General features: G+C 47.1%; 1 protein-coding gene across 1 annotated transcript in view; it reads left to right on the top strand.

Moving 5' to 3' along the window:
* LOC142578515 (transient receptor potential cation channel subfamily M member-like 2) overlaps positions 1 to 8396 on the top strand; it is a 442858-nt gene extending 434462 nt beyond the window's left edge. Inside the window, exons 29-31 of the mRNA XM_075687892.1 lie at positions 1788 to 1886; positions 2631 to 2810; positions 7874 to 8396. Coding sequence (XP_075544007.1) covers positions 1788 to 1886; positions 2631 to 2810; positions 7874 to 7984 — 390 coding nt within the window. The 3' untranslated portion in view covers positions 7985 to 8396. The remainder of the gene's footprint in view (positions 1 to 1787; positions 1887 to 2630; positions 2811 to 7873) is intronic.
* Positions 8397 to 15098: the final 6702 nt, after the last annotated feature.

Genomic DNA, 15098 nt, shown 5'->3' on the forward strand with positions numbered 1-15098 from the left:
ATATATATATATATATATATATATATATATATATATATATATATATATATATATATATATATATACACATACACTGTGAATACACATAACAGGCAAGTCTGTCTGCAGACAATCTGCAGATTATAGTCTACAGAAAGGTCGAGTCTACAGGTTGGTAACAGGGGTGACTTGAGGGTGACTCGTGTGTGACTGAAAGGTCAAACCTATTTTTGTAAGGGTGCACAGACGGTTCAACCGCACGCTCGGTGACATGCTGATGCCGCACGTCAGCCACAACGACAGTAATTGGGACACCATTCTCCAGTTCGTTATGTTTCCATAAATTATCACGACACAAGCGACTACAAATCTCTCGCATTTTATTTTTCTCTTTCATGGACGTGAGCCTTCGTGTACACTGCAGGCTATATTCCGTTTCAGCAGTCATGCGCAACACTGTTGAAGCTACGCAAGAAGTTGGGTGACGAAAACGTGTCGCTGCTGCGTTCCGACCATGCCTCACTGCAAGCTAAAGCCGTATGCTCGCGTGAGTTTGTGCGCAAGGCTGCCGTCATTAGCTGCGAATAAGACCTGAAAAGAACCGCCATGAAAACAAATTTATCTAAACAAGGTTTTAGATAACCTCACACCACTGTTTGTTTGTTTCTAAGGATTAGAGCATTTTTCATTCAATACCGAGCCTATCTATAGAAAATTCTCACATAATGACGATCAAGAACATAAAACCATTTCTAAGTACCTACGCAGACCACTGCAATATGTCTGTCTAGCCTCCACAGTTGTACACCTGATATCTGAAACAGAGTATATGCTTCCCTGCCAACCTGACGTCTCTGAGTGCACTACATTTTCACAAATCACCCGGAACGACTATTGTGGGCAGCCGGCTCGTTCACTGATCAGGCAGATTCAGGGGCGTAAGACACGATGGGGCAGTCGTAGGGTCCGGCCCACCTTCCCCGATGGTTTCCTTGTTTTTTTGGACGCATTCCCTGAGTCGCCAGGATGGCTCCATGTCGCGCCTGGAGCCAATTAAATGAAGCAACACACCTTGTGTTGTTGGTGGCAACTCGAAAACGATGAGGACGACCCGTATTCTGATTGCGAGAGAGTCCGTGCACTGCGCTGCTGCTACACTGGTCTTCAACGATTATTTCCTGTTACTGAACCGCATTGCACTTCGAACAAATACGCATCCAGCTTATAACTCTAAACGAAAGATAGGAGGCAGTAAGTGTTGCTAACTGCATTTTTCCTATTTTTGCTGTTTTGTTGATCTTCTCGTGTGAAGATTTCGCCACACGAAACAAGCCGCATAATTTTTATTCGATGAGGCCTATGCCTTAATCAATGGCATAGCAGAAAAGAAATAGCTTTCCTACCTAAGTGCGTCTTCGCTTTCATGTTCCCCTTTCTTCGCGATTATGACTGGCACCTCAGGTAACATGTGGCAACTGCTCATCTATTTCAAGCTCTCTTTGAAGACGACCTCTTTCTTGCCGAGCTGCCCCCTACTTTCCGTATTGGGTATGCCTGTTTCTGGCCACTTTGGGAGGAAAAACTCAGGGATAATATGGTCTATAAGTGTAGGCCGATACCGAACGTAGGGCAGACAAAAAAATACGCAGTCCTATGCTCCTATTACTCAACTCGCACGAGATCTCGTGCGATAGAGTGCCGTGCGTAGTGTCTCCGCCCCATTCTTACCCCGAAATCAATTAGGGATACATCGTATTCACTCCAATTGTACGAGATGTTGAATCCAATGCAAATTTTTTTTCTTCTAGGATTTCGTACCTGGAGAGCAGAGATACGAAGGAGTTATGCGCGTGTGCTTCAAGATTCCAGATGGCATGCCGATGACAATTGCGGAACACGTCAAAGGCGTAAGTAAAGACCATGAGGTTTTTTCTGTGACGAAATTGTCGTGCTACGTACACTCATTAAACATCTTTACAGGCAATTATGTTTCTTTTGGGGGGGGGGGTGTTGCGTGCCATAAACACTACATGATCATTAGGCACACCTTAGAAGGGTTCTCCGGATGAAATTTGACGACTTGGGGTTCATGACCGCGCACCGAGTACAGGGCACACGGCCGGTCTTGCTGCACTTAGCCTCCATCGAATTGCGGCCGCCGCGGCTCGAGTTTTATCCCGCATCCTTGGGCATTGCAGCAAGGCCCCAAAGCAGGTGACACCACCATGGCAGGTGACAAGCAATGTCAACAACTGAACGAGTTTGGGACAAATCACCGTGAAACGTGTCAAGGAGCGCTCTTTACACGACACAAGAAGCACAACTAAAGGACAGGACGACAGCAGTGGTTGTCTCGTGTGTTTACTATGCCCCTCTGTGTCGTCTGCTCTGCGCTGTTGCGCAGGTTCTAAAAAAGAATGACTACAGCTACTTAGGCAAATTGGTTAAGCTGATTTAGCAGTACCTTTTTATTGCGACTGATGTTGGAGGCATGTTTCAATGAAGAGTAAAGCATAGTTTATTTTTTTTTCTTTGCAAATCCTCTAGATGTTTTTGAAGTCCCTTTGTAGCTCGTACAGATGAGAACGCAAACAGGTGCACGAAGAACAACGCTCGAGATGTGTTGTCCGATGTTGCCTCTTGTGGTGCAGTTTTTCTCCGCGCGCCTCAGCGGGAACGCCGACATGAGCGACTCGAGCCAGGTTATGCAATGCTCAATAGCCCGTCGGGGCTACATGGATGACCCAATGAACACGGATAACTGTTGGAGGGAAGTTGAGCTCTGGAAGATCCACTACAGTGTGAAAGAGAAGCTGACAGAAAAGTTTCAGGTATGTGGATAAGGTTTAGGGCGGTTTAATATAATGAAGCCATTTTCCCTTTCTTCTGCTACCCTGACCTCAGCGACATCGCACTAATGTAGTTTTTGTTGAATTTTATTTATTTTAATATGCGCCTTTCGCCTGAATGGAGACAGGAGCGGGGGAAATGGAAGGACTGAAGTAATAACAAGTGTTCACAAAGCGTTCATCCGAACGATGAAGACTTTGTGATGGAGACGACGAAGGAGATTCTTACAACGCATAGAAACCTCCAATTTGTGCCGAATGTCTAAACAATGAAGAAAAAATACCGAAACTGAGTAATCAAGTCCGCCTACCGGAGACGCGGACATCTTTAGCTCGATGAAACAGCATCAGAAGTTAAACAGCTCGCCATTAAACTTACCCACTCTCTTCAATGAATGTCATACATTTCCCGTGAATATTGTCACGAGAGGAAAAGGCAAGCAGTCAGTTTCAAGCGAAGGGCCGTTGACTGCTCGTTTCTGCAGCATCTATTACGCACACTTCTTCATCCTCTGCTTCTAGTGTAACTAGTGCGTGCCATTACCCCTCCCTCAAAAAAAGAGACTACTTCTCCGTGTGACTGAACGAAAGTTAGCCCCCCCCCCCATATAAAAAAAGTTGGGGAAATGTTAAATGTCAGAAGGAGAAAATAAAAGTAATGAGAAAGACGATGGATGTGATGACAGGGGCCGCACCACAAAGTTTGTGGTTGAGACTCAGAACCAGTGGTCGGACTTCATCCTGGAAACGTGAACAATATCAGAGGAGCCTGGTCCACGGGAGTGGTGTGAAGTTTCGGCTGGAATAACTGCGCAGTTGACAGGACTTAGACGATGCGGAACTATGTAGGGTCCAAAGTATAGGCGCAATAATTTTTGTGAGCAGCCTCGTGGGCGTATAGAGGTCCACACCCATACAACATCTCCCGGGACGTATGTGATGTCTCGGTGGCGTATGTCGTATCGACGAACATCTTGACTCTGTCGGGACAGAATTCGTTGCCGTGCAAGGTGCCGCGCTGCTTCGGAACGCTGAACAAAGGCGTCTGTATCTGGTGTGGTAGGTTGACGTAAGTTGGCAGGAACATCATGTCAAACATTGTGGTAACGTCGCATCCGTACGCCAGACGAAAAGGAAGAAATCCGGTGCATGAAATTGGGGGGGGGGGTCAGTGTTATATGCGAATGTCACATACGGGAGCAGTTCGTCCCAATTTATATGATCCATAGCGACAGACATAGAAAGCATATCCACAATCGTTTTGTTGAGACGCTCAGCTAAACCGTTTGTCTGCGAGTGATATGCAGTTGCCGTACGGTGCATTGTAGCACTCACCTGCAGAATATCGCAGGCCAACTGGGTGGTGAAGGCCATACCAAGGTCTGTGATGATGACAGCGGGAGCACCATGTCGAAGGGCGATATTTTTGACAAAGAAGTTGGCTCGCAAAGAAGTTGACAAAGAAGTTGACAAAGAAGCAGTAGCTCGCTGAGCGGCTTGTGTATTGCAGTATCGAGTGAGGTACTCGGTGGCGACAACAGTCCAGCGGTTATCAGCGGAAGACTTGGGAAATTGGCCAAATAAATCCACTCCGGTAGTAGTTGTTTTCGCCAGTAGTACTTCTGCTTTATGCTTGCCAGACTACTCGTGAAACCAAGATGCCCGGACGTTGGTTCGTCGTGGCATGCACGTAGAACGTCATCGCGGAGAGGAGCGGCAACAACGAGCAGGAAAGCGGTCGCCGTAGGGTGAAAGTTCCGCTTGTATAGAATGTCGCCGCGTAGGCAGAAAGACGACAAGTGACGCGTGAGCTGCCGCGGGGGATGTGGCCAGCTGCCTTTAAGGTATTCAATCAAGGCCGGGAGCTCGAAATCTTGGCGTTGATGTTGAGCTAGGTTTAAAGACCGACGAGTACAATGAAAACCAGAGTCGTCGTCAGTATCTAGTCGTGCGGGTTCGAAGGGGGCGCGGGAGAGACAGCCGGCGTCCGTGTGTTTCTGGCCATACTTACAGACGATTGTAACATCGAATTGCTGCAACCGAAGACTCCATCTTGCCAGATGGCCTGAAGGATGCTTGAGATTCGCCCGCCAACAGAGAGTGGCGGTCTCTGACGGCGCGGAAGGGGCGTCCATACAAGTATGGTCGGAACTTCTGGATAGACCATACAACTGCCAGACATTCCTTTCCAGTTGTTGAGCACTTTTTTTTCAACAGCAGACAACGTTCGGCTGGCATACCCAATAAAGCGTTCAACACCAGCTTGAATCTGTACCAGTGTCGCTACGAGACAAACGTTACAAGCATCGGTATGCACTTCTGTGTCGGCCTTAGTGTAAAAGTTACGAAGGATCAGTGGTGTCTGTAGACGTCGCTGGAAGTCTTAGAAGGCATCGAATTGTACCGGGCCCCAAACAAATGGGACGTCGTTCTTGATGAGTCATTGCAAAGGTTCGGCAATCTCACAAAAATTGGGCACAAACCTGAGGTAATACGCAAAAAGCCCTAAAAATCGACGGACATCGTGCTTTGTTTCGGTTCGGGAACAGAGAAACTGCCATTGCTTTGTCAGAGTCATTGCGCACAGCGGTGGTGCTGACAATATTGTGACGTGGTGGTTACGTTGAAGAACACAGTAGCAATGTTGTGAAAGACAAAACGAACTTTTATTGGGCGAACCTGTGCCCACAAAAACAGGCTACACTTATAGCACAACGATAGCGGCGAACATGGTCGGCGATCGTCGAAAATCTGATCAGCGGGTCAAGCGCGTCGGCTTTTATACATCAGTCGTTGAATGTGCCAGAGTAATCGCTGGGGCCCGCGTGCCTTCCACAAAGTTTACATTATTCTCGTCGCGCCACACATGCGATCAGATTACACAAGGTTTGGTCACAGACAGCGGATGGAAGCATCGATAATATTCCAGAAACTTTCGATACATGCAGGCGCGTCCTGCGCTGTGTTATAACATTTGTTATGCGGTGAAATGTGTCGCCCGATAAAAACAAACATGTACACGTGTCAATATGACCTAGAAATTTAAGCTTCTCGTCGCCAAAGTGAAATTTGTCGGGCTTCAGAGACATGCCGGCGGTGCGAATGGCTCGAACTGCCTCAAGCTGCTGGATGTGTTGTTAAAGGTGGTGGAAAAAACGACATCGTCTAAGTAGACTAAGAACGATTGCCACTTAAGGTCAGATAAAACTGTGTCCATCTTGCGTTGAACTGTGGCCGGAGCGAATCACAATCCAAAAGGGAGCATGTTAATTTACAGAGACCATCGAGTGTTACAAATGCCATTTTTTTCTGGTACGGTTCGTCAACTTCAATCCGCCAGTATCCACCACGCAGATCCTTTGAGGAAAAGTAACGGCGATCATAGAAACCTCCAATTTGTGCCGAATCTCTAAAGAATGGAAGAAATTTACTGAAACTGAGTAATCAAGTGCGTCTACAGGAGACGCGGACATCTTTAGCTGGATGAAACAGCATCAGAAGTTAAAGAGTTCGCCATTAAACTTACCCACTCTCTTCAATGAATGTCATGCATTTTCCGTGAATATTGTCACGAGAGGAAAAGGCAAGCAGTGAGTTTCAAGTGAACGGCCGTTTACTGTTCATTTCTTCAGCAGGGACCACGCACACTTCTTCATCCTCGGCTTCTAGCGTAACTAGCGCGTGCGAATATTCTGGAGGTGGTAGATACTTGAGTATAATAGCAATTTGCGGAGCACTTAAAGTAAATGGATAAAGCGTAAGCGTTTTCTATCTTGCAGAAGAGTACATTACGAAAGCGGTTAAATGGTTATAGAGCCTTTTACGCTGATTAAGAGCTGATGCACGGCATAATTGATATTCGCCGAAAGAAATATTTGCCGCTAGAAGCACTCACACAACAAGGAATGTGTCTGGCGCCGGCCCGGGCCCGATTGGAAGGGTTACAGCACGCAAGAATGCGATGAATTTCTTCGTCCTTGTGAGGGACTTCGTAGTAGAATGAATGGCTGTCTAGCTAAGCCGCTGACAACATTTAGCAACAGAATCAACCATTCCTGGAAAATGCAGTGGCCTTTGATGTGATCTGATAACAGCGAGGAACTGTATTTGAAAATGAAAATTTGCCTCCGTGTTCGCAACAGTTTATTTCATTGTATCACGCTGCTATAGTACCGCTTATCTTACGCGAAACATTCGGAACCTTCTAATATCCGTGGAAATTACGTAAAATTTATTTCGTAAACATCTCAGCTCTTCGTTTTGTTAGTTAATTCGGTTTGGCTGTGCCAAACGCTAGCCTCCTGGTTCGCTGAGATGCTAGTGTGACTGCACAAGAAAGACAGCGGAGCGGGTTAGATCCATTCACTGGTAAACTGCTCTTCAACAGTGAAGATTTTTCGTATAGACTGCATGATAATGGTTATTTTTAATACTGTGCTATTGTGAGAGAAGGGGGAGCTGCATTGGGAGTTTTTTGTCATGGAACTTGATATTGCATTCAACTTGAGTATTTCACCTGAACTTATTGGAATAAAGGCGATAATTGTACGATTCTGAAGAACTGCAGTGGATTCAGGATTTCATGTTACTAATGGAGAGTGTGAGACATAATATCATAATTGAGTGCAAATAAATCTCTGTTAATATAGAAGTTTAGAGTGTCAATAAATTGACTCGTGAATGCAGACAAGGATGCCCTCATGACTCAAGGGCTGTCTTATAACTACTCCGTAATCCGATGACTCATCTAAACGAGCAACTACGCGCCACATTGTATTCCTATCATTTTGTTGTCACAAATAATACAAGGTTTATCTCTTTGCAATGGCATATAACATTTGCAAAATATTTAATTAGGCGGTTCATTTTACTTGAGATGTCGTTCTTTTACACGGGCGTGTTACTGTCCGATTAATGGCGCCACAACCATCATAAGTTTGCTCTGAAGGCACGTTTTAGTTTTACGGATAAGTTTCGCTGAGGATTTAGACAAAAAAACATTTGCAGACATTGTCATTCTTATGAATGCTTGTTTTCTTTTTCAGCCCAATGTCGTATGGAGGCTGGTGACAGATGACTTATTCCTCAAGCTTCCTTCTGGCCACAGCAACCTTCTGAATGAAGTGTGGAACTTCCAGGGAACGCTTACAATATAGTGCGAATTGTGTTCGAAATAATATCCTATTTTTAACTACAAGGCGCACACGCAGCTCAGTTGAAAATAACTAATTATAGCGGCTCGTGAAGTCTTCACTGCAATGAGAATTTGGGAAATACAATATGTTACCTAACGTGGTTGGTTTCCAAGCGGCTAGAAACTTGTCTTCCGGCGTTTTCACCGCCCATGAATTTCTCTTTGCTTTCCTCACTCGCACTTTTTCTTCCCTAAGTATATAAACATCTTAGAAAATATTGCTACTACAACTTTTATGTAACGTATTTTGTCAGTTTACTGAAACAGCTAATTTGCCACACACTTCTGTTTACCTTCGTCTATTTTTTACCCAATGGTGCAACATCGAATGAATCAATAACAAGAAGCACTTTTTGTCATCGTGAAATATTCAAAAGGAGAATAAAACTATCTATAAAAAGTTTATTTGTGCTTAGGTCTCAGTTTGGGCTTTCATCAGAATACAGTTGGTGGTGTGAGATAAATATTGTCACTTGGTGGGGTCTTTGAATAACACAGTAGCAATACTGTGAACGACAAAACTAACTTTTATTGGGCGAACCTGTGCCCACAAAACAGGCTACACTTATAGCACAACGATAGCGGCGAACACTGTCGGCGATCGACGAAAATCTGATCAGCGGGTCCCGCGCGTCGGCTTTTATACAGCAGTCATTGAATGTTCCAGACTAATCGTTGGGACCCGCGTGCCTTCCAAAAAGTTCTACAACATTCGCGTCACGCGATGAAATCAGATAACACAAGGTTCGGCGACAACAGACAGCGGATAGAAGCATCGATAACTTTCCAGAAACTTCGGACACATGCAAGCGCGTCCCGCGCCGTGAGACAACACCTGTCAGGCCGCGAAACGCGACCGCCCGATAAAAGGCGGGATAAAGGGATAAAGGGAATAAAGAGCTCTGGCGGAGCGGTCGAGCGGACTCTTCGGTTATGATGCGATGCTTTGCTACTGGTGTTTGTGGAATCCTCGATGATGTCAAAAAGCTGTCTTTGTATCGACGGAGAAGACTTCTGAGCTCTTGCACCTTGCTCATGGGGCGACGTGGATTTACTTCGAAGTCTGGTTTGGGGACTGTGGTCGGCGGGGTAGATGCGGCACAATCTGAGAAGACAAATGCATTGCTCGTTTCCAGAATTTCCTGGCTGTACGCGACTGTCGTGCCCTTGCTGATGTGCTTGAACTCTTGGCTGAAATTGGTTAGCATCACTTCCGCTTTCCCTCCGTGGAGTCGAGCGATCCCTCTTGCGACGCAAATTTCACGGTCGAGTAGTAGATGCTGGTCGCCCTCGATGACGCTCTCTACGTCAGCGGGAGTTCCGGTGCCGACGGAAATAACAATACTGGAGCGCGGCGAGATACTCACTTGATCGTCGAGCACACGCAAGGCGCGGTGACCACGAAAGCTTTCTGATGGTATCGCTTGATCTTGCGAAAGCGTTAGCAATTTCGACTTCAGGTCGATGATTGCACCGTGTTGGTTCAGGAAGTCCATGCCAAGAACGACGTCTCGTGAACACTGTTGTAGGATAACGAAGGTGACAGGGTAAGTTCGGTCATGAATGGTAATTCTTGCCGTGCAGATTCCAGTCGGCGTAATGAGGTGTCCTCCAGCGGTCCGAATTTGTGGGACCTCCCACGAAGTCTTAACTTTCTTCAACTGGGAAGCGATGTGCCCACTCATTACGGAGTAATCGGCCCCTTTGTCGACTAAGGCAGTGACTGCATGGCCGTCGAGAAGCACGTCGAGGTCAGTGGTTCTTTGTCTGGCGTTGCAGTTGGGTCTTGGCGTCGGATCACGGACTGCGTCGTGTTGAATTGAAGATGGTACGTGCCGTCGTCAAGTCGTCTTTCGTCGGTGTAGTCTTGGCTTCCTGACTTTGTAGGGACGGCGGCGTTTCGTCATTACGTCGTCGAGATGGTTTCTTCGTCGTCTTCGTCGGCGGCGGAGGATCTTCGTCGGTTCGACGAACAGAACCGCACCTCCACCGGTTGCTGCGTTTAGTTTTCCGGATATGGGCTCGCTGACCGGCCCTGGGCTGTGCCAGTGTATGGTCGGCGCTGCGGCGACAGGTAGCGGCCTGGTGATGGCAAACCCGACGGTCGTCGAGAGCTCCATTGAGTAGCGGCGAGGTAGTCGGCGATGACACGTGGGCGCTCCCGAAGCTGTGGACACGGCGCGTTGACGGCGAACCCTCTCAGCCCCAAGTCGCGGTGTACGCATCGACGATACACATGGCCGGCTTCTCCGCAGTGATAGCAGAGCCGGCGGTGGTCTGGAGCTCGCCAAATGTCCGTCTTCCTCGCGTAGGTGCGCTGGGCGACGGGTGGGCGTGCTGGCGACGGCGGCGGCGGCGGACGACGGAATTACGGCGTTACAGGGCCCTGGCGCAGTCGCGGAGGGGGGCCTTAACGGCGACGACGGCGACGTAGGTCATCGCTCCTAGCTGGCGCTGCGGTAACTGAGGTTGCACCTCAGGAACTCTAAGCGATCGCTGAACCTCACCTTTCACGATGTTGGCGATCGAGGCCACTTGAGGCTGCGACGACGGGAAGATCTTCTGAAGCTCCTCTCGTACGACTGGCCTGATACCCTCGCGCAGGTCTTCGGAGACCAGTGATTGAACTGCGGCATAGTTTGTAGATTGGTGCAGCCGTCGAATTGCCGGTTTCGCATCTCGAGTGTCTTCTCGATGCTGGTGGCCTCACGAAGAAATTCGTCGACGGTCTTCGGTGGGCTTCGTACCGTTCCGGCAAAAAGTTCCTCCTTCACACCACGCATGAGTAGGCGGACTTTCTTCTCCTCGGGCATTTCAGGGTCGGCGTGGCGGAAAAGACGGCTCATTTCTCCGTGAAGATCACCGTTGTCTCCTTAGGTAGCTGCACCCGGGTTTCTAGTAGTGCTTGGGCTCGCTCTTTTCGCACGACGCTTGTAAACGTTTGCAAGAAGCCGCTTCGGAACAGGTCCCACGTCGTTAAGGTGGCTTCTCGACTCTCGAACCAGGTCCTGGCGGCGTCTTCCAGTGCGAAATAGACATGCCACTGCTTGTCGTCGCTGTCCCAAATGTTTAACGTAGCAACCCTCTCATACGTCTCCAGCCAGCTTTCCGGGTCCTCAAATGTGGAACCGTGGAACGTCGGTGGCTCCCTGGGCTGTTGCAGAACTATTGGGGCTGCTCCGGCTGCCATTGGGGCTGTCTTCTTGGTCGTCTCTGGACGAACTACTCAGACAATCTTCTTGGTCGTCTCTGGTAGAATTCCGTGTTCCGGGGGTAGCTGCTGTAGCCGGCGGCTTGCTCGATGTTCCGGGACGGCGCTGGTGTTGTCTTTGCGGTCCGGGCCTGGATTACGGCTTGTCGGAGGCGTCCGGTACATGAACCTAAAGCACCTCCACCAGACGTCACGTGGTGGTGACATTGAATAACACAGTAGCAATACTGTGAACGAGAAAACTTTTATTGGGCGAACCTGGGTCCTCAAAACAGGCTGCACTTATAGCACAACGATAGCAGCGAACAAGGTCGGCGATCATCAAGAATCTCATCGACGGGTCCAGCGCGTTGGCTTTTATACAGCAGTCATCGAATGTTCCAGACTAATCGTTGGGAGCCGCGTGCCTTCCACAAACTTCTACACCATTCGCGTCACGCGATGAAATCTGATAACACAAGGTTCGGCGACAACAGATAGCGGATAGAAGCATCGATAACTTTCCAGAAACTTCGGACACATGCAAGCGCGTCCCGCGCCGTGCGACAACACCTGTCGGGCCGCAAAACGCGGCCGCCCGATAAAGATAAGTACACGTGTCAATATTGATAAACGCTCGTAACTCAAGAAATATATCGAATCTACAAGCGAAGTCACTACTAGTCCAATACAGTCACATTTAATAGAGACTGGAGCGCATTCTTTTGATCACCTATGCTTCACTCGAAGGACTCTTATAAGGACGTATCTGACGGAGAAAAGAAAGATCAAATAAAATGAAATTATGGGGTTTTACTTGCCAAAGCCACTTTCTGATTATGAGGCACGCCGTAGTGGAGGACTCCTGGAAATTTTGACCACCTGGGGTTCTTTAACATGCACCTAAATCTAAGAACACGGGTGTTTTCGCATTTCGCCCCCATCGAAATGTGGCCGCCTATGGCCGGGATCCAATCCGGCGACCTCGTGCTCAGCAGCCCAACACCATAGCCACTGAGCAACGACGGCGGGTAGAAAGGAAAGATAAGACAGCTCTTATGTTCACACTGCACGCCAAAGACACTGCATTATTGCCCTAGCTACAAGGAGAGTGCGAACATTAGATAAAATGTAGCGGTGATGCGAAATTGCCAGTACATTATTGCACCTGCGCATGTGCTGGCGACGCGGAGAGATCAATGTTCTGGAAAGAAGCAGAGCATTTACATTGTGCGAGCTGATTGGTGCCTTGCGTATAGCATCTGAAGATAGCGCATACGTGCGAGAAAAAGCAGCTAGCTTCTTAACAGCGGCAATGAGGCCCCAGCATATCGTCCACATTTTACTACTCTGCTTTTTTTCTTTGCATAGTGGTTCCATCCTGCCTCAGTGTCACTGCTTGATCATCATCATCAGCAGCAGCCTGGTTACGCCCACTGCAGGGCAAAGGCCTCTCCCATACTTCTCCAACTACCCCGGTCATGTACTAATTGTGGCCATGTTATCCCTGAAAACTTCTTAATCTCATCCACCCACCTAACTTTCTGCCGCCCTCTGCTACGCTTTCCTTCCCTTGGAATCCATTCCGTAACTCTTAATGACCACCGCTTATCTTCCCTTTTCATTACGTGTCTTGCCCATGCCCCCCCCCCATTTCTTTTTCTTGATTTTAACTAAAATATCACTAACTCGCGTTTGTTCCCTCACCCAATCTGCCCTTTTCTTATCCCTTAACGTTACACCTATCATTCTTCTTTCCATAGCTCATTGCGTCCTTGAACGAAAAGCCACTCAAAAACACAAAGGACAAGAGGAGAGGTTCACACCACCAGTCGTTGTGGTGTGAACCTCTCCTCTTGTCCTTTGTGTTTTTGACTGGTTTTTTCGTTCAAGTATGTACCAACTGGCCCAGATTTCAACCCTTCTGCAACTCATTGCGTCGTCCACAATTTAAGTAGAACCCTTTTCGTAAGCCTCCAGGCTTCGGCCCCGCGCCTGAGTACTGGTAAGACACAGCTGTTACAAACTTTTCTCTTGAGGGATAATGGCAATCTGCTGTTCATGATCTGGGAATGCCTGCCAAACGCGCCCCAGCCCATTCTTATTCTTCTGATTATTTCAGTCTAATGATCCGGATTGGCAGTCACTACTTGTCTTAAGTAGATGTATTCCCTTACCACTTCCAGTGCCTCACTACCTATCGTAAACTGCGGTTCTCTTCCGAGACTGTTAAAGATTACTTTAGTTTTCTGCAGATTATTTTTAGACCCACCCTTCAGCTTTGCCTCTCCAGGTCAGTGAGCATGCATTGCAGTTGGTCCCCTGAGTTACTAAGCAAGACAATATCATCAACGAATCGTAAGTTACTAAGGTATTCTCCATTAACTCTTATCCCCAATTCTTCCAAATCCAGCTCTCTTAATTGCTCCTGTAAACACGCTTTGTATAGCATACGAGAGATCGTATCTAGCTGCCTGACGCCTTTCTTTATTGGTATTTTATTGCTTTCTTCATGAAGGACTACGGTGACTGTGGAGCCACTATGGATATCTTTCAGTATTTTTACATACGGCTCCTCTGCACCTTGATTCCGCAATGCCTCCATGACTGCTGAGGTTTGAGTGAATCAAACGCTTTCTCGTAATAAATGAAAGCTATATATGAAGGTTGGTTATATTCCGCACATTTTTCTATCCCTTGATTGGTAGTGTGAACATGGTCTATTGTTGAGTAGCCTTTACGGAATGCTGCCTGGTCCTTTGGTTGACGGAAGTCTAAGTTGTTGCTGATTCTATTTCAAATTACCTCAGTAAATACTTTGTAGGCAACGGAAAGTAAGCTGATCTGCCTATAATTTTTCTAATTTTTGGCGTTCCCTTTCTTATGGATTAGGATTATGTTAGCGTTTTTCCAAGATTCCGGTACGCTCGAAGTCATGAGGCATTGCGTATAGAGGGTGGACAGTTTCTCTAAAACAATGTGTCCACCATCCTTCAGCAGATCTGCTGTTACCTCATCCTCCCCAGCTGCCTTCCCCCTTTGCATAGCTCCCAAGGCTTTCTTTACTTCTTCCGGCGTTACCTGTTTGATTTCGAATTCCTCTAGACTATTCTCTCTTCCATTATCGTCGTGGGTGCCACTGGTACTGTATAAATCTTTATAGAACTCCTCAGCCACTTGAACTATCTGATCCATATTAGTAATGATATTGCCGGCTTTGTCTCTTAACGCATACATCTGATCCTTGCCAATTCCTAGTTTCTTCTTCACTGCTTTTAGGCTTCCTCCGTTCCTGAGAGCATTTTCACTTCTATCCATATTATACTTCCTTTTGTCAGCTGTCTTACGCTTGTTCATTAACTTTGAAAGTTCTGCCAGTTCTATTCTAGATGTAGGGTTAGAGGCTTCCATACATTGGCATTTCTTGATCAGATCTTTCGTCTCCTGCGATAGCTTACTGGTATCCTGTCTAACGGAGTTACCACCGAATTCTATTGCACACTCCCTAATGATGCCCACAAGATTGTCGTTCATTGCTTCAACACTAAGTTCTTCTTCCTGAGTTAAAGCCGAATACCTGTTCTGTACCTTGATCTTGAATTCCTCTATTTTCCCTCTCACCTTATATACTTATATACTTATACTTATATTACCGGCTTTTGACATAAATTAGTTGAAAGGTTTCACGAGTATATGTTATTCATTGCGGTATGCCCTATCTTTTCTTAGGCAGAAGTACGCGGGCTCTGGGCAGCGGAAAAATAAACAATACAATAATTTAAAGAAAGCACTGTCATCAGATCACTGGTTAAGAGTGAAAATTCAACTGAAAAATGAATGCAATGAGTATGAACAACGCCTCCTATAATATACTATGCCTGGAACG

This window comes from Dermacentor variabilis, chromosome 4, assembly GCF_050947875.1.
Source record: "Dermacentor variabilis isolate Ectoservices chromosome 4, ASM5094787v1, whole genome shotgun sequence".
Classification (NCBI taxonomy): Eukaryota; Metazoa; Arthropoda; class Arachnida; order Ixodida; family Ixodidae; genus Dermacentor; species Dermacentor variabilis.